Source organism: Rhinopithecus bieti, unplaced genomic scaffold, assembly GCF_001698545.2.
Source record: "Rhinopithecus bieti isolate Rb0 unplaced genomic scaffold, ASM169854v2 scaffold_34968, whole genome shotgun sequence".
In the NCBI taxonomy this organism is placed as follows: domain Eukaryota; kingdom Metazoa; phylum Chordata; class Mammalia; order Primates; family Cercopithecidae; genus Rhinopithecus; species Rhinopithecus bieti.
The window spans coordinates 487,292-505,365 of NW_016814942.1; the positions used below are offsets into that span (position 1 = coordinate 487,292).

Here is an 18,074-nt window from a genome sequence, read left to right on the forward strand (position 1 = left end):
AAAAAAAAAAAAAAAAAAAAAAAAAAACAGGCTGGGCGCGGTGGCTAAGGCCTGTAATCCCAGCACTTTGGGAGGCCGAGGCAGGTGGATCACGAGGTCAGGAGTTCGAGGCCATCCTGGCTAACACAGTGAAACCCCGTCTCTCTACTAAAAATATAAAAACATTAGCTGGGCGTGGTGGCAGGTGCCTGTAGTCCCAGCTACTTGGGAGGCTGAGGCAGGAGAATGGCGTGAACCCGGGAGGTGGGGCTTGCTGTTAGCCAGGATTGCACCACTGCACTCCAGCCTGGGCAACAGAGCGAGACTCCGTCTGAAAAAAAAAAAAAAACTTCAAGACCTCGTGAGATCAGGAGGGTGAGAGTAGGCAAGGAATTGACAAGAAGGACTGAGGTGGCCAGTCCCACCAGACACCAGCTGACCTTGGGTGGGGACCAACTCCAAGGGCCACTTGTACACTGAGAGGACACTGTGCACGCTGGGCAAGAATGAAATGTTTGGGAGTCTGACTGAGAGGAGGCACCTCTCTGCCCCACGGGTGTCAACACATAGGATGGGGTGCCTGCGTCATCCCCACTAGCTCAGGGCAGCTGCTTTGGTTCTGGCTTCAGCTCCCCGAGCCCAGGGGCTCTGCCTGCCTGATGTCTGAGGCCACACCCATCAGGCCTCCTGCCTGCCCCCACACCCTATGTGGGTGCCCAGCTCCCCTGGCCCTGCCCGCCCAGGCTGTGGGAGTCAGGGTGTCCACCTAGACGTGCTCTTCGAGGGGCACAGGATGAACAGTGCCATGCCACCCCTAAACTGCTGGCCAGCTCCTGTCCCTCAGCCAAGCCCCACAGGCACCCAAGCGAGCGGCCCAGCCCAGGGTACTCACCCTGTGGTTTCCTAGCACATAGAAGATGTGGCCCAGGAGCACAAGGGAGCAGGCTGTGAGCCGGTTCAGGTCCTCGGCATTGGACATCTTCAGAGTTTCCCGCAGAAATCGCCTGACAAGGAGAATGAGGGCGCTGACGCCTGCAGGATGGGGCCTGGGCTACCCTGAGCACGGCCCACACGCTACCCCCTGCCCCACACTCACTTGGCCTCATTGTAGCGTCCCTGGAAGAAGGAGAAGAGCCCACGCACGTAGAAGGCGGCCGCTCGGAGGCAGTGTGAGCTGCAGGGAGAGTGCAGTGTCACGTGGGGTGGGGATTTTGAGAAAGAACGTTTACAAAACAGCGGTGGGCAGCTGGAGGGGATTTCTGAGAGCCCCCTGCTGTAGACTATCTGCGAGGAGGGGTATGGGGTGTCAGGGCGCAAGGGGCAGTTGGGGGCCCCATCCCAAGAGCATGGGGAGCCTAGGCCATGCGTGGAGTGGTGCCCGGAGTGGCTCACCTGACAGGGAAGCTGTGGTCTGGGTTGATCCTCTCCAGCAGACTGTAGAGCTGAGTGGGGGAGGAGGCGGAGAAGAGCCAGTCAGCACCATTCTGCATCTTCACAGGAGAAAGGTCCCCAAGATGCACTGCAGTGCATGGGGATTTCTCTACACCCCCATAGGGACTGTGGCCCCCAGGTTGAGCCTGGTGACTGCCCAGCAAGAGCGGCCTCTGGTGAGAAGGGCCAGGGGCAAGACTCTCACGCCCTCAGCCAGCCCTGCCTGTGCCACCCTGTCCTGTGGTAGATGACAGGGGCCTGGGCGTCCAGAAGGCCTTTATATGGTCAGAGTGGCGCTGAGGGGCTGGCCTGGCAGTGCGTAGATTGGCAGGCTGGGGCCCGTGAGCCCTGTGGGCTGCGGGGGGTGAGTGGGTGGGATTTCTCTGGAGGTGCAGGGACCCCAGGAGGCTTGGATGGGGGCGTGACCTGATAATTTAGATGCCCTCTGGCTGCAGAGGCACAGGGGAGCCAAACTCCTCAACACTGCGAGCCCACATCTGGCATCAGATGACCCAGCCAGGGCTGGGCTTTCTTTTTCTTTTGAGACAGGTTCTTGCTCTGTTGCCCAGGCTGGAGTGCAGTGGCCCGATCATGGCTCACTGCAGCCTCAATCTCCCTAGCTCAAGCAATCCTCCTGCCTCAGCCTCCCGAGTAGTTGGGACCACAGGCCGGCAACCCCACACCAGGTTTTTAAAAAACTTTTGTAGAAATGGGGTCTCCCTATGTTGCCCAAGATGGTCTTGAACTCCTGACCTCAAGTTATCCTCCTGCCTTGGCTTCCCAAAGTGTTGGGATTACAGGCGTGAGCCACAGCACCTGGCCTGAGACACTTAGGAGGCAGACCCCCAGCGGTGAAAGAGATACTAGAACTGAGGGATATCCTAGGGCTGAGTGGGATTCCGGGGCTGAGTGGGCATCCCAGGGCTGAGGAGGGAATCCCAGAGCTGAGGGAGATCCCAGGGCTGAGGAGGGAATCCCGGGGCTGACAGAAGATCCCAGGGCTGAGGAGGGAATCCTGGGGCTGACAGAAGATCCCAGGACTGATGGAAGATCTTAGGGCTGAGGAGGGGATCCCAGGGCTGAGGAGGGGATCCCAGGGCTGAGGAGGGGATACCGGGGCTGAGGAGGCGATCCCGGGGCTGAGGAGGGGATCCTGGGGCTGAGGAGGGAATCCTGGGGCTGACGGAAGATCCTAGGGCTGAGGGAGATCCCAGGGCTGAGTGGGGATCCCAGGGCTGAGAGGGACTGCAGAGGGAATCTGACTCTTATGCAAACATTGGCTCAGAAGCCCATGAGAGCAACCTGGGCGTCCCCACCCAACACTGCAGCCAGTGAGTGACCCTGACCCTGCAGTGGCATCAGTACAACCTGGGGACAACGTGCCCTGGCTGCTGCACCTTAGGACTGAGTCTCAAGGCCTGGCCGACATCCTAGAGCAGAAAGCTTGGGCTACAAGACTTTGTTTGAGGGATTCATACAGCTTGGTTTGTGATGGAGAAGAGTGTTTTGTGGCTACAGGAATTTTTTTTTTTTTTTTTTTTTTTGAGAAGGAGTCTTGTGCTCTGTTGCCCAGGCTGGAGTGCAGTGGTGTGATTCTGGCTCCCAGCAAGCTCCACCTCCTGGGTTCACACCATTCTCCTGCCTCGGCCTCTTGAGTAGCTGGGACTACAGGTGCCCACCACCATGCCTGGCTAATTTTTTTGTATTTTTAGTAGAGACGGGGTTTCACCGTGTTAGCCAGGACGGTCTCGATCTCCTGACCTTGTGATCCGCCCGCCTCAGCCTCCCAAAGTGCTGGGATTACAGGTGTGAGCCACTGCGCCTGGCCTAGCTATGAGAATGTTTTTGTCTCAGACCTGGCCTCTCCCGGCCATAGCCCGATTCACCTCTGGGATGCCCTGTGTGCCTCTGTGTCGGGTGCTGCCCATCCCTCAAAAGGTTGAACACCCTGGGGTCTGCTGAGATGTGCTGGTGCCCAGGACAACCCCCTGGTTCCCCAAAAAGAAGAGAACAGAGAGAAAGGATACCGAACATGAAGCATGTCACCTACTACCTCTTGGTGTCTATTTCCTTCCCGTATATACACACTCGCCAGGTTGGTGACGATGAAGGCCCACAGCTCCTGGTGGTTGGTGAGCTGGAATGGGAGGCAGGGACATTAGGGGGCTGAGTCGGGCGCTGTGACCCATGTGGCAGTGTGAGAGCCACCCACAATCTCCACGGAGACTACTTTGGAAAAGACTTGTTTTTTTCATTTCAAACACACTTGCCTTGCCTCCTAAACTCAAGGGTAACACAGCTATTAATTCTTCTCATGATAAAATCATTGTCTGTGTTACGGGGCAGTTAGAGAACAGAGAAGAGGAAAACCAGCCACCCCGATCCCACCCTCAGAACATGTTGGGTTTTGGCCCATTTTTTGCTGTCTGTCAGGACTGAGACCTGGTGGACCCTTCCTCCAGGCCACAGCCAGCAACCTGGGGGACCCAGGTGTCCACTGCTATCAAGGCACATGCTGGTCCTGGGCGGGGGTCACTCTTCATGGGGGGAAGTGGGGAAGAGGGGAGCTGTTGTCCCAGAGGGGGCCAGCACAGGCCCCGCTCCAGAGGTAGGTGACGCTGTCAGAGGCCAGAAATGCTGCTGATGACAGGTGGTGGATGGGTCATGGTCCCTGGCTCTTCTTGGGAAAGGAGATCGTCAAGAGAGGAACCAATCTATGTGGCTCAAGCCCTGCCTAGACCCTGGTTCCCAGTGGGGCTGGGCAAGAGGTGGAGTGAGCCAGGGAAGCACAGACCCCACCTGCACAGATGCCCTCCTGGCACACACCCAGGAGACCCAGAGGATCTTCTGAATCAAGCAAGCACAGATGCTCTGAGACTCAGCAAGGTGGGGGATGTTTGTTGAGGGGCCACAGGAGGCACGTGTGTTTGGGGTTAGTGGGGCTGGGGCTGCATCCTGGCTCCATCACTCCTGGGTGGGCCATGAAAAAGAGGCTCTCTTTTGGCCCCGGGGTGAGGACTCCTTAGTGTATGTGGCCTTGGGAACTTTGACGTGGAACCAAACCAGCAACAGCAACCACTTGTGGGGAGTGAGACGGAGACGGAGATGGCAGGATGGCAGGGCCACAAGGAGGGTCCTGGCCCTGCTGTAGTCAGAGTGAGCCAGAGTCCGGAGAGTGAGGCAAGTAAGTGGAGGAGTGGATGCCGAGTCGGCCCTTCCCTCCCAAGCATGCTGTCTGCACGTCAGGGCTCCTGTGCACCTCTGAGGCCAGTGGTGGGGGTGGCAGCACCCACAGGCCTGTGGGGTGCCGTGGAGGGGAACTCTGTCCAACGGTCAGGGTGCACGCAGGACTCCCTGGTGACCTTGCCCGAGTGGCAGACAGAGCAGCCCCTGCTCCCTGACACCTCTCCTCAGGGCCCTTCCTAGAACCATCGGGAAAAAAGCGTCCACAGCCTCCATTTTCTGTGAGGAGATTGAGGCTGAGGTGGGGACATGATGGTCCAGTCCTGGGCTGGGGCGCTCCGTGAGGATGTGGCACTAGCCTTCTTCCCCATCTGCAGCCAGGAGTCTGGGGAGCTGCTTCACCCTCCCTGGATCAGCAGGACCAGGAGTCCTCCACTGCCCAAAAAGCACCTGTGAGATGGCCCAGCTCCACCACTCCCCATGGGAGCCCTGAACCCAGGGTGGCTCTAAGTCGTCAGCTGACACTTGAGCCAATCCAGCCTTAGGGGTGGCTGCCACAAAAGCTCCTACTCAGGCCTGGAAGTGGTGTCCACGGACACGTCGCACCTCTCCCTCACGTCTGCCCTGGGGTCAACTCAGGAAGACCCTGGCCCCATAGCTGTCCCTTATCCAGATAAACAGTGCATCACTGCCAAGGCTGGCACGGGCTGACTACTGTGCATTGCCTCTGGGGCTGCGGCTTTGCATAGCTGACCTAGTGCGACTGCTGTCCTCATCACAGACCACGCCCGACTCCTTACTCAGAAGTGTGGCCCGCCCCGAGCAGCAAGGAGGGCCGGCACCTTACCCGCAGGGCTGTGGTGAACTGGGCTTCCGCGTTGTCCATGCAGTTGACAGAGACACAGTACAGGCCCTGGAAGAAGATGTGTTGTCATCAGGGCCGGCCCCTGGGAAGGGGGCTCAGATCAGAGACACATGCAGTGCGAACGAGGCCTACATGGCTGCCCTGGAGGAGTATGAAAATGGCTCACTGTCGAGCCAGCTGTGATGCGGGTAATATGCTCACTATCCCCCGCTTTCAGACCCAAGCCAGTGTGGGGTGTGACAAGATGCTCACTGGAAACATTCTGGATTCGCCTGGGGAGGTTATATGATTACCTATGGGAACATTCTGGATTCTGATTAGGGTGCTGTCAGGGGGTTCTTCACTGGGAATGTTCTGGATCCGGTTAGGTACTTACTTACTGGGAACATTCTGGATTCTCCTGGGGTGCTGTCACGGGGTTACTCACCAGAAGTGTGTGCAGCTGTGCTGCATGGTTGGAGAAGAGCCGGGGGGACTGCTGGCACAGCTGGCAGACCTGGGAGATCTGCCGGGAGAGAGTGTACCGCCATCACAGGACTGCAACCTGGGACCTGGCGTCTGAGCAGCAATGGAGAGACCCCATAGCTGGTGGGTGAGCCCATGTCCCGTCTGCCCAAGCTGGGGTACAAAGCCCCAGCAGACACGTCCACCATGAGGGTAAAGAGCAGCCCGGATCAAATTGTGGACAGGGACCCTTGTCTGTTACTCGCCTTTTCCACCCTGTCCAACAGGTGTCTGGGCCGTAAAGGACCTCCAGCCTACTGAAGGCCCCCATGCCCTCTCAGGAGGGTGGGCACTGGGGGTAGAGAGTGTTCCGAACGGCAGGGTGGTGTAGAAGAATCACTGTCAAGGGATCCCCAAATCCCCAGAGACCATGTGTGCTATCCCCTCAGTGTGCAAGCTTTTGGGCCATGGTCCGTTGTTTTTGTTGTTTTTATTTTGAGATGGAGTCCCGCTCTGTTGCCCAGGTTGGAGTGCAGTGGTGCGATCTTGGCTCACTGTAAACTCCACCTGCCGGGTTCAAGTGATTTTCCTGCCTCAGCCTCTGAAGTAACTGGGATTACAGGTGCCTGCCACCACAACTGGCTAAGTTTTGTATTTTCAGTAGAGACGGGGTTTTGCCATGTTGGTCAGGCTGGCCTCAAACTCTAAGCCTCAAGTGATCCACCCCCCTCAGCCTCCCAAAGTGCTGGGATGACAGGCGTGAGCCACTATGCCCAGCCTCCACTGGTTTTTGTATGAGATTCTCTTATCAGTGGTGCCCATGCGGGGCTGTAAAATGCTGACTGACAGCAAGACAGCAGGATGGGCTGGCCTGCCAGTACTGCACTTGGTGAATTCAGTCTCTTGTCTGACACTGCTGAGACCCAACAAACTCCTGGGCCTTCCCACCCCTCCTGCGTCCAGCCTTACCTCCTGCAGCGCCGTGGCCTTGTGACCTGTGACGAGGCGGCACATGATGATGTGCTCCAGCAGGATCACTTGGAAGGATGACAGGATGGGGCTGCAGTCCAGCACTATGGGCGAGAGTCAGGGGTGAGCATGCAGGGGAGGCCAGAGGAGGCGCCATCCCCACCTCATTCCTGTCTCCAGTCACACTGGCCAGGCACCCACCCCGTCATCTCCCCTAGTCCCCACTGCGCCCTCCGAGTGAGGGAGTGTGTCTTGCTGTCCAGGTGGAGAGACGGAGCTAGAGCCAGAGGTTGGTTCCCACAGTGCTCCAAGAGGGGTCGGCTCTGACCCTCACCCTCACCCTACGTGCTCAAGAGCCTGTGGACATGGCAGGTTCTAGAAATGTGGAAATGTGGAAACCACCCTGGATCATGAGACCATGCAGCAGAGCCTCAGGCAGTGGGGTAGCGGGACCTGGGCCGGGCCCCACCTCCTGACAGCCCCAAGCAGCCATCCTCACATGGGAAAAAGAGAAGCACAGGCCTCTCGGGCTTTGGGCTGCCTTGGCTCTGATGCCTTCTCCCCCAGCAGCACTCATGAGGGAGCAGACAGACAGACTAATGGGCACACTGCACCAGCCAGAGACATCTGCTGTGGGTTTGTGCTAGTCAAAGGTCCCTAGATGGATTAGACAGTTGAGCATCTGGAAAGAACTCATGACCTCCAAAGGACATGCTGGTGGTCAGTGAGGGCTGAGTTCTGACCCTGGCGTCATCCCGAGTGTCCCCATCACAACACTGATAATAATTGGGAGAGGCAGCCACCACCTGTTTCAACTGAGCACCATTGGGCACAACGGTCCTGACCAGTCAGGGAGGTACCCCCGACCCCAGTCCTGTCTGCTCTGCTCTGACGTGGGTCACCAGCATTTACCAACTAGGGGTGACGAGACCCACTAGGCAGGGCAGCTGGGTGCTGCGGTCACACGGTCACTGTGCCCTGGAACAGCCAGTGACTGGCCAGGCCGTCCACCAGGGGGCACTGTGGCCACGTGGCCAGTCGAGCACCTGACTTACTCTTGAGCTTCTCCAGCTGCATGAGGGCCTTGTCCGTGTACTTCTGCGCCTTCTCCAGGTAGCCAGCCTGCATGGAGTGCATCACAGTCACCTGTCAACAAGACCAGATAGCAGGGGTTACCAGGGCCCTCTCCCTCTCCCTGCCTCCGCCCCCAGCCCTGGCTCAGGCCCTGGTGGGGACGCACCAGGTAGACAAGCACACACATGTGCTCCTTGGGCAGCCAGTGGAAGAGGTCAGCGGGGTTGCTGGGCAGGATCTCATCATCGTGCAGCGTGGAGATGGTCTGGATGCACTGCTGCAGCTGCTTCAGACACGGCTTCACGCTCTTCACCTGTGCAGCACCCACACCCGAGCACCCACCTGAGCCTGGCCTCTCAGGAAGCCAGGCCCAGCCCAACCACCCTTACCCCTTCCTTCAGGGAGCACCTGCCTTCCCCTTCTGCCAGGGCCACCTCCTGCAAGAGGGACCCGCCCCTGCCGCACTCCCATGAATCAGCCAGGCTTTCAGGGAACGGGGCACAGCCAGGCGGGCAGCTGTGGGACTGAGACTTGTCCACTGCCCAGTGTTGGGTCCAACACCAAGGCCCAGGAGAGGCCTGTCCAGACCCTGCTGGAGCTGCACTTGGTCTTCTTGCAGCCAGACCTGAGACAGCAAGGGGAGGCTGTGCTCCGCAGGGGTGGGAGGTGGCTTCCTGGCCCAGGAGTTGGGCAAGCGCTGTGGTCCATCTCGCCCTGAGGCCCCGAGGGATGTCTCTGTGGCCCTAGCACCCCGAGGGAAGCGTGGCTGCAGTCTGCTCTGTGTCCCTATGCGCCGAGTGCAGTGCTTCACCCAATGGGCAACGATGGGTATGGATGGAGAAACTGGACAACCCCCTTACCAAGCCCTGTGGAGAGACTCGCCTGTGGCCCACCACGACGGGTGGGTCTGAGGGGCACAGGGCAGCCCCCAGCCCCTGAAGGGCCGAGACGGTCACACAAGCACAGACAAGGAGCTCAAACACAGCTGTTTCCCACCCACGGCGGTGTCATGGAGTCCAGTCTCGGACACAGCTGGGCACATCAGTCCCTACTCAATCCCACAGCAGGGGGGCCAGACAGACACCAGTTGGGCATCTGCTGTGTGCAGGCACCACCCCAGCACCTCTGTGTTTATTCTCATGATTCCCTGAACTGTTGTTGCAATCTCTGAGCATCCACACACTGAGCGAGTGTATACAATGTCACACATAGTACTCCCAAAGGGAGGCAGGGTGGCCAGGACAGACCCTGCTCCCAGGCACCAGCACACCAGGCAGGCACGATGGTGCCAGCACTCGCGGCAGAGCAGGACAGAAGTGTGTGTGTCTGGGGCTGGAAAGACAGCCCTGCTGTGTGGCAAGGTAAGGCAACGACACAGTTGACCTCACAGCCCAAGACCCATTGGCCTGGGTGCCAACCACACCCACTGGTCACAACCAGCAGCCCGCCCAAGAGGCGCCACACACCTGTCCGGCATCCAAATAGTGGGTGACCTGGAGCACCAGGAAGAAGACACGCAGCGACTCCTTCTGGATGGGGTTCCCCTGCCAGTTCTCCACAATCTGCCCACAGAGGGTCAGCAGCGGGTGCACCTCCTGCAGCTTGCGCTCCATCAGCAGCAGCTGGGGAGGGAGAGGCGCAGGTGTAGGGTACAGGGCTTGCAGGGGCCCTCCTGGGACCGGGAGCACAGGCTCACCTGCCCACCTGCCTTGGGACTACTGCCACCAACCCAGAGGGCAAGGCCAGCCTGAAATCCCGGCCCAGGCAGCTCCTAACCAGGCTCCTGCCTCAGCATGAATCCCATAGGCAGGAGCCTGAGTTTCCCTCCTGAACCCAGCAGGGCCCAGGCCTCACACTCCAGGCTGCTCACTACGCCTAAGCGTCTGGGCACGTGAGGGGCCATGCCATGGAGAGCAGACAGGGTCTGAGCAGGGAGTCCTGCCTCACCTCCACAACACCGGCTGCATCCAGCCATGCCCAGCCTCAACTTACCATCCCCTTGCTGAGGAGGAACAGTGCCCTGCAAAACAAGAGGCAGGGGTCAGGTCCCAGAAGGCCCAGGAGCCTCCTGAGATGACTGTGACTACCCCAAGGCTCACAGGACCTAATATGCCACCTTGGGGGACAGTTCAGTGGACAACAGTGAACAGTCCCCGTACAAGACTGCTCTGTTTTATCCTATTGTGCCTGTGTTTATTTTTATTTATTTTTATTTTTTTTTCTTAGAGTCTCGCTCTGCCGCCAGGCTAGAGTACGGTGGCACGATCTTGGCTCACTGCAACCTCTGCTTTCCGGGTTCAAGCGATTCTCCTGCCTCAGCCTCCTGAGCAGCTGGGACTACAGGCACCCGCCACCATGCCTGGTTAATTTTTGTATTTTTAGTAGAGATGGGGTTTCACCATGTTGACCAGGATGGTCTCAATCTCTTGACCTCATGATCCTCCCACCTCAGCCTCTCAAAAAGTGCTGGGATTACAGGCATGAGCCACCAAGCCTGGCCCCAACTTTTGTACTTTTTGTGGAGATGGAGTTTCACTATGTTCCTCAGGTTGCTCTTGAACTCCTGGGATCAAGTGATCCTCCCACCTTGGCCTCCCAAAGTGCTGGTAATATACTGTGAGCCACTGTGCTTGGCCTGAAATGCCATTTCTGTTCTTTGTCCTGGACCAAGGTGGCCAAGCCCCTTCTATGTTAAGAGAGTGGGAGGGAAGGAGGGGAGTGGGTGCCTACCGTGTGTACTCAGATCCCACCACCCGGGCGTACTCGGCCCCCACACCCAGGAGGTCACAGGCCGACACCAGGTCCTTCTCAAGCGTGTGCAGTTGCTAAAAAGGAGAGAGAGAGCAGTGACCTTTGCTGCCAAACCCATCAGTTTTACGGTACCTGGCCTTTGCGCTTTGTTAACAACCAAACCTCCCCACGTCAATGAAACTGCCTGTGTCAGTTTTGAGCTAAATTAACCAAATTATCTCATCAACGCTAATTGCTTTGGGCACAGAGCTCCAGTTGGCCTGTGGTATATATGTCATCTAACTGAATGGTGCCTGCAGTAGACACCGTCTAAACTTAATGGAGCATAGAACCAGCAGCCAAGGATCATGGCACAGCCCCCAAGGCTGTGAGAGCACCTAGGGCTGTTCTGAGTGCTTCGTGGGTGCCTGTGGGGTCTGTCTTTAGTGGGGTGTCCCCAGTGTGTTCCACGGACGACAAGGAGGGACTCCCTCAGAGGCAAGTGTCAAAGCCTGAACAGGCTGAAAGGGAGGCACATGCCTGGCTTGACCCTGCAAGGCGACACCTGCGGGGCCATGGTGGAGAGCTCGGCCCTTGGGTGTGCGTGCACACGGGCCTGCCAACTCTGTGGCCTGGGGGTGGTGACTCACAGCCTGGCCTGCTCCTTTGTCTGCTAATGTGCACAAGTGTGCGTGGGGAGATGGAAGGAGACTGTGTGTGCATTCGGCTTCTCATCAGGCCTGGGGGAGGAGGGCCTTAGGAACTCCTGGCTGCTGGGTGAGCTCTTCCCCGTGGGTACTTTTCTCAGCCAGACCCTCATGGAGTGAGGGACTCAGCTGGAGGAAGTCCCAACCCAGGGTCAACACACTGCGTGCCTAGGTGGGTGTCATGGGAAGTGGCTAAGTGGTGGCCCAGAGGGCAGGCTGGGTCATGGAAGAGAGAGGCTGGGGGCTGGGCACCCGCCTGAGGGTCCCCAGTGCAGAAGTGTAGGTGGAGCCCAGGACAGGAGTGGTGCCCCACACGGTGGAGCCTGCCGGCCCCTCCACTCTAGCTGGGAAGGCCGAATTCAGAGTTCCCCAACAACCGAGCACTGTGGAGCTCAGAGACCAGGGCACCACCTGTATCTGGGGGGCCGAAGGGAGCATGAGGAGGAACTGTGTGGATCCCAGAATGAGGGTGTGCCCCAGCAGCCCCCAAAAGTGAGGGGTCCATGTGGGAAACAACGCTTGACGTGGACATTTGTGGCCTGACAGGCAGCCCCCTGGTCTCAGCCTAGCTCCTAAAAAAACCCCACAGGGGGTCTCTGGCAGGAAATGTTCTTGGGATTTCAATGAGCGCAGGCCAAAGATGAGATAAGAATGGCTGGGAGGGACAGAAACCTAAAGACACCGAACAAGCAGCAGGCCCCCTGTCAGTGTCAGCTCCGGGGAAGCCCCGCACTCCCACCACTCACTCCTGGGCGTTGCTGAGAGCCAGGCTCAAGCCGGGGATGCTGTCAAGGATGGAGGCTCGAGGGGGCTTGTGGGCAGGTTAAGGAAATGTTCCCATGTCCCCACCCACTCCATGTGCCAGCCCGAGGGGGTCTGCGCATCGTGGACTCTGCTGTTCTTTGCACATGGGGCAGGTGTGCCCCAGGGTCATGGTCCCTGCCAGGCACCCTCGTGCCTGGGCCGCAGTACTCACAGCGAGCTGGAAGAGCAGGCGGCAGTGCCAATACGGGGTCTGCTGTGAGATCTGTATCGCCTTCCGCAGCAGCGGCTTTGCTGCATCGACGGAATTCTGAAAGGAAATAGTTACGTTTGGGAATGTAAGAAGGCGGCAATCAAGCTGGATTCCTTAGCAGCAGCTGTGGTGCCAGAAGGCAGTTCCTGTTCATGCTTACCAAAGGATTTTTTGGGTTTGCCAATTTACTTTATTAAAAGCAAAAAAAGATATTTTATTGGACTCACTGGCTGGGAAGTTTCTGCATCACTCTTAAAATAACGTCTCATTCAACTGGACTGAAAGTACTTTCAGTTCAAAATTCTAAACTGTCAAATCAGATGCCAGTTCCCATCTTTTATGTTCTCAGACCAGAGAGAGGCATCGGGGTGTGAAGTACACACATTCCCTGCCGCCAAAGCCACCTTAATCGTCATCCTTCTGAGGTGGGAGGAAGGCAAATTTCAGCTACAATTGAAATTAGGAACCAGATTAAGAAGGGAAACTGTACAGACTTGTTAGGTGAGGAACAGGCTGATCTCTCCAACAGTAACATGTAGAAAAGGAAGCTGCCGGACCTCCTTAGCAGGTGGCTACCCACCAAAGCCCTGGGGCTTGGGCATAAGAGGCAGGAAAGTAATCTGATTGTTAAATGCCACCGGGCTGGGCACGGTGGTTCCTGTGTATAATTTTGGCACTTTGGGAAGTCGAGGCAGGATTGCTTGAGGCCAGGAGCTTGAGCCCAGCCTGGGCAAGACCATCTCTACAACAAATAAAAAAATTAGCCAGGCATGGGTGGTGCACGCCTACAGTCCCAGCTACTTGGGAGGCTGAGGTGGGAGGATCACTTGAGCTCAGGAGTTCAAGGCTGCAATGAGCTGTGATTGTGTCATGCACTCCAGCCTGAAAAAAAAAAAAACCCGGAGGGATTCCAACTCCTGGAGCCCCAATTTACCAATGTGCTGTCATGTCTTAGCAACAGGGAGAGACATTTTGCTTTCAGAAACCTTAATATGTCCTTACCTCTTGACAGTACAATTCAGACAACAGACTTGCTGCTTCAAATTTAACATCTTCGAACTGCGGGATCTAGTGACGTCCAGTTAAGGAAGTAGGACACTGCAAAAAAGGTCGGTTTGAAAGGGCCACAGCTTGGGGCTCCTACCCTGCTGAGGTCTACCGGGCACGCACATCTCTGCCTGCCCTGAAATTCCAAGTTTTCCTGTTCCCCCAGTGAATAATCTTGAGCTTGCTGCAGGGCAGGGCTTGGAGCTGGATGCGAGGTGCGAAGAGAAGCATAAAGAGGAGCACAGCGCCCAGGCGCAGCCAAGGGCCAGGTGGGGGATGCTCCAGGTGCTCTGTGGGCAGAGCCTCAACTCGCAGGGCATGTCGGGAGATGGGATTCAAGCTTTGATACGTTCTTTTTATTTAAGTGGAGAATTCCTTAAAAGGAACCATACCAACACGGAAAGGATACTTGCTGTGATATCAACCACTGAAAGAGAAAGAAAAGAAAGATTAATTCTCAGGCAAAAACCTGGCACCTGGTTACTGGCTCACTTTGGGGTTTCCACAGGTTGTCCTGAGAACAGAGGCTGCCAGGTATCCAGGTAACAAGAAGGTGGCCTGCTTGGCCTGAGAGGGTGGGCTTACTCCCCTCCAATCCAGCCAGGGGAATGGAAGCTATAGAGCCCCAGAGGGTGCCTGGGAAGGAGGGGACATGCCCTTCTGACATCAGAGGAGCGGCTGGCACTTGGAGTCAGACCCCACAGGCTCTTGGGTGGGAGCTGTTTCAGAAAGGAACAGAGCTCAGAGGTGACCTGGCCCCATTAAGGACCCCACGTGTCACACGGAAGTAGGGCTAGCAGTCAGAAACCAGGCAGAGAGGAAGGATGTTCAGCAAAGCATAACACGAGAAGTCAGCTTCAACTGGAGAATGGGTCTTGGGGGGCAATGTCAGTCCTTCTGAGCAAGAGGCATTTGAAAGATGCTTGGCTGAGAGCGAAGTCAGCCTCTCAGGGGGGTGGGGGGGCTCCAGGAAGGATTGACACAGGCAGAACTATAGGATAGCACTGAAGACACACACCAGGAATGCAGTTCAGACAACAGGCTCCAACCCAGGGACCGCTGTGCCCTAAAGTTCCATGTTCCAACAGGTTCCCGGGCTAGTCCAGGCCACTGACCACAGCCCATCAGATCACCCAGGCTCCTAAGCACAAGAGCCTAACGCCGTGCCCGGTGACCCGCATGTGCCACACACATTCAGAGCAACCTGCGCCTGACAAGAGCCTTGGTGTTGCTGGAAGGTGGATCTGGAGCAGAGTAGAAGACCCTAACTCATCAACCTCTGTGGGAGGACCACACGGGGCAGGGCAGCATGTGTGGCAAAGTATGGGAAGTGAGGGGCCAGTTCTCTAGGCAAAGGGGGAGCAAGAGGTGCTCCAGGCACTGAAGAGAGCATGAAAAAGGCAGAGGGCCAGGAGGGTGAGGCTGAAGCCCGAAGGTCTCTGCCACTCATGAGGCAACAGCGGCCACACCTGGCTGAGGGTCAGAATGCCCTGGTGTCGCCCCTGGAGGCTGACTCAGTCAGGGCTGGGAAATGAAAGCACCTGACCAGATGGGAGTTTCAGACCATTCTGGATGCAGCAGAAAATTCACGAAGGGAGCGCGGAGGAGCCAGTGAGGCCCGGAGATCCACAGCCTTGGGGCTGGAGATCTCTAGGGCGAGGATGAGCAGCAGCTGGGAATGTCACAGGCACTGGGAAAGCACAGAGCTGCATCGAGAGCAGCTACTGCCAAGACACAGTGGGGCCAGGAGGACAGCTGTGGGAGAGAGCCCAAGCCCCGGGCTCCTGACACACACGCACCCACATGCAGGAGCCCAGATCACAGGCCCTCTGCCAGCCCAAGCACCTGCCTCCTGTGGTCCCCTCTTGTGGCAGAGACAGGAGGGGCTTGGGGTCCTCAGAGTGGTGGGGCCAGCACCTGCCATCAGAAGTGCGGCCCCAGAGGCGAGGTGCCTCAGCCAGAGGCTGTGTGTGGGGACAGTGGGAACGTGTGTGATGTGAGAGAGGAGCAGAAGTTGGGGGCTTTTTTCCACAGAAGCTGCTGAGAAGCCGGGTCAACACGAGAAGCTCTGGAAGGCCACCAACTGGAAGGGATGGGCAATCACACAGGAGAGAGGGGGCCGTGACAAAGGAGCTGTACTAGAGCCGGGCTGAGGTCTCCCTGAACCCTGAGATTTGGTGGTTCTGTGATTCGGGCACCATGGGGCTAGCAAAGGGAAGCTCTTCAGACACAGTTCAGGGAGGACAGAGAGCACTGCCACGCACAAACAGCAGCCCCAGCCTGGGTAAGTAAGGTGCAAACCTGGCATCCACAGCTGAGCCTGGCACCTGTGACAAAGCTGGCCTCATTTCTGTGTGTCACTGCATCCTAGCAGAGGTAAGCAAGATGACCAGTCAACAGGTGAATTCCCTCACCCTCCTTTGGGCGGACAAGCTTTCCTTTCCAGTCTGTGGCCATGGGATGCTCTCCCCAGAGCTGACGACAGCCCACACAGGCACGTCCGTGGCGGGTAGACTTCAAGAGGATATGTCCAGTCACTTCATGCCTCAGAACACTGCACCCCCTTCTACAAAGCTTTGGCCTATGTCACTGAGCTCAGGCCTGTGTGGGTCCAACAATGTCTCCTCATAGCAACAGCTTTTCTTTTTTTTTGGACACAGTCTCACTGTGTTGTCCAGGTTGGAGTGCAGCAGCATGATCATAGTTCACTGCAGCCTTGACCTCCTGGGCTCAAGTGATTCTCCCACCTCAGCCTCCTGAGTAGCTGGGACTACTGGTGCGCACCAACATGTCTGGCTAATTTTTAAAATTTTTTGTAGAGATGGGGTCTGGCTATGCTGCCCAGGCTGGTCTCGATTTCCTAGGCTTGAGTGATTCTCCTGTCTTGGCCTTCAAAGGTGCTAGGATTACAGGCGTTGGACACCGTGCTTGGCCAGCAACAGCTTTGTGTCCCTTCCCCGTTTGGGGCCATTATATGGCTAACATCAATCTATTCAGCACACAGTTGGACTGGACCTCATTTCTCCTGACCCCATGGACATCTCCTCTTCTTTTTTTTTTTTGAGATAGAGTTTCGCTCCTGTTGCCCACGCTGGAGTGCAATGGGATGATCTCGGCTCATCGCAACCTCCGCTTCCCAGGTTCAAGTGATTCTCCTGCCTCAGCCTCCCAAGTAGCTGGGATTACAGGCATGTGCCACCATGCCCAGCTAATTTTTGTATTTTCAGTAGAGACGGGGTTTCTCTATGTTGGTCAGGCTGGTCTCAAACTCCCGACCTCAGGTGATCCGCTCACCTTGGCCTCCCAAAGTACTGGGATTACAGGCGTGAGCCACTGTGGCTGGCCGAGACATCTCTTCTTTGCAAGCCAGATATGCCTGCTGCTAACGGGCTCGCCTCTCTGCCAGCTCCGTCCGTCCACACGAGGGCTAGACAGAGAGGATCCCATTTCCCCTGAGGAAGGTGAGGCTCTCAGCAAACACTGGTGAACTGGGAAGTAACATGCCCAAAGGTTCTAAACACAAGCCTTCTCTTGTGGAAGGCCTTGTCCACTAGCATCAGTGGGTGTCAGGAGTGCTGACTGGGAGCCAGAGGACTGGGTTCAAGGTGTGGATCCACTGTGAGTTAGCAATGCTCTAAGGCACTTGAGAAATTACATCTTAGGGTTTTTAACATCCGTTTCCCAGGTATCTTTATTGCCCACTTTAAATACATACAGACGACATTAGATAAAGCCCCTCTTTTTGTGACCAGCCTGGGCAACATAGCAAGATCCTGTCTTTCTCTTTAAAAAAAAAAAAAAATCAGCCAGGCTTGGTGATGCATGCTGTAGTGCCAGTTACTTGGGAGGCTGAGGTGGGAGGATCACTTGAGCCCAGGAGTTTGGGGCTGCAGTGAGCTATGATCGCACTGCTACACTCCAGCCTGGGCAACAAGGCAAGAACCTGACTCTTAGGAAAAAAAGTCCCATGATGATTGACCTTAAAGTTGTGGCCGCAATGCTTGCAGCAGGCTGACATCCAGTAGGTGCTCGGGAAACATCTGCTGAACGAACAATGGCTTTATCCACTTGGATAATGAGCAGAGTTCATTAGAGGAAAGTGAGGGCTTCTGTGTAGTGCAAATGGCCACAGAACGGTATGCCTTTCAGACACAAAGCCCTAAATGGCATGGGATTTCTCCCTGTCTTTAAATGCCACTACTTCTTCATTGCGACATCAGTGACACCTGGATCTCTCTGCATGAGGACATACACTCCTGAGGGGCAGGATGGGCCTGGTGTCAGGGCGAGCCTGTCACTTCCCCAGGGCCATTAATCTGACACCTACTAAATGACTTCACTTTTGTATCTTTGTTAGACTTTTTTTTTTTTTTTGTAGAGACAGGGAAGGTCTTGCTATGATGCACAGGCTGGTCTTGAACTTCTGGATTCAAGTGATCCTCCCATCTCCCATCTCAGCTTTCCAAAGCACTGGGATTACTGTTGTGAGCCACCTCAACCAGCCCTCTGTATGACTTTTAGCATATATTTGGAAATCGGAAAAATATATCCAACTCACAAATTAAGGATGTAGAATGCCTTACCCAAGGTTGCTACCTCATCTACGTGATTTTTTTTTTTTTTTTTTTTT

General features: G+C 56.4%; 1 protein-coding gene across 2 annotated transcripts in view; it reads right to left on the reverse strand.

Annotated features, from left to right (window-relative positions):
• Positions 1 to 18,074, reverse strand: part of MAU2 (MAU2 sister chromatid cohesion factor) — a 37,885-nt gene that overhangs the window by 8,231 nt on the left and 11,580 nt on the right. Inside the window, exons 2-16 of one of the 2 annotated variants that reach the window (XM_017852681.1) lie at positions 13,854 to 13,871; positions 13,400 to 13,465; positions 12,359 to 12,454; positions 10,676 to 10,770; positions 9,938 to 9,965; positions 9,412 to 9,567; positions 8,112 to 8,258; positions 7,927 to 8,017; positions 6,872 to 6,975; positions 5,886 to 5,963; positions 5,441 to 5,506; positions 3,464 to 3,547; positions 1,372 to 1,421; positions 1,076 to 1,153; positions 872 to 983 (exon numbers count right to left, since the gene is read on the reverse strand). In XM_017852681.1, coding sequence (XP_017708170.1) covers positions 872 to 983; positions 1,076 to 1,153; positions 1,372 to 1,421; positions 3,464 to 3,547; positions 5,441 to 5,506; positions 5,886 to 5,963; positions 6,872 to 6,975; positions 7,927 to 8,017; positions 8,112 to 8,258; positions 9,412 to 9,567; positions 9,938 to 9,965; positions 10,676 to 10,770; positions 12,359 to 12,454; positions 13,400 to 13,465; positions 13,854 to 13,871 — 1,269 coding nt within the window. Of the gene's footprint in view, positions 1 to 871; positions 984 to 1,075; positions 1,154 to 1,371; positions 1,422 to 3,460; positions 3,548 to 5,440; positions 5,507 to 5,885; positions 5,964 to 6,871; positions 6,976 to 7,926; positions 8,018 to 8,111; positions 8,259 to 9,411; positions 9,568 to 9,937; positions 9,966 to 10,675; positions 10,771 to 12,358; positions 12,455 to 13,399; positions 13,466 to 13,853; positions 13,872 to 18,074 lie in introns of both variants that reach the window. The other variant, XM_017852680.1, reaches the window with a different exon arrangement.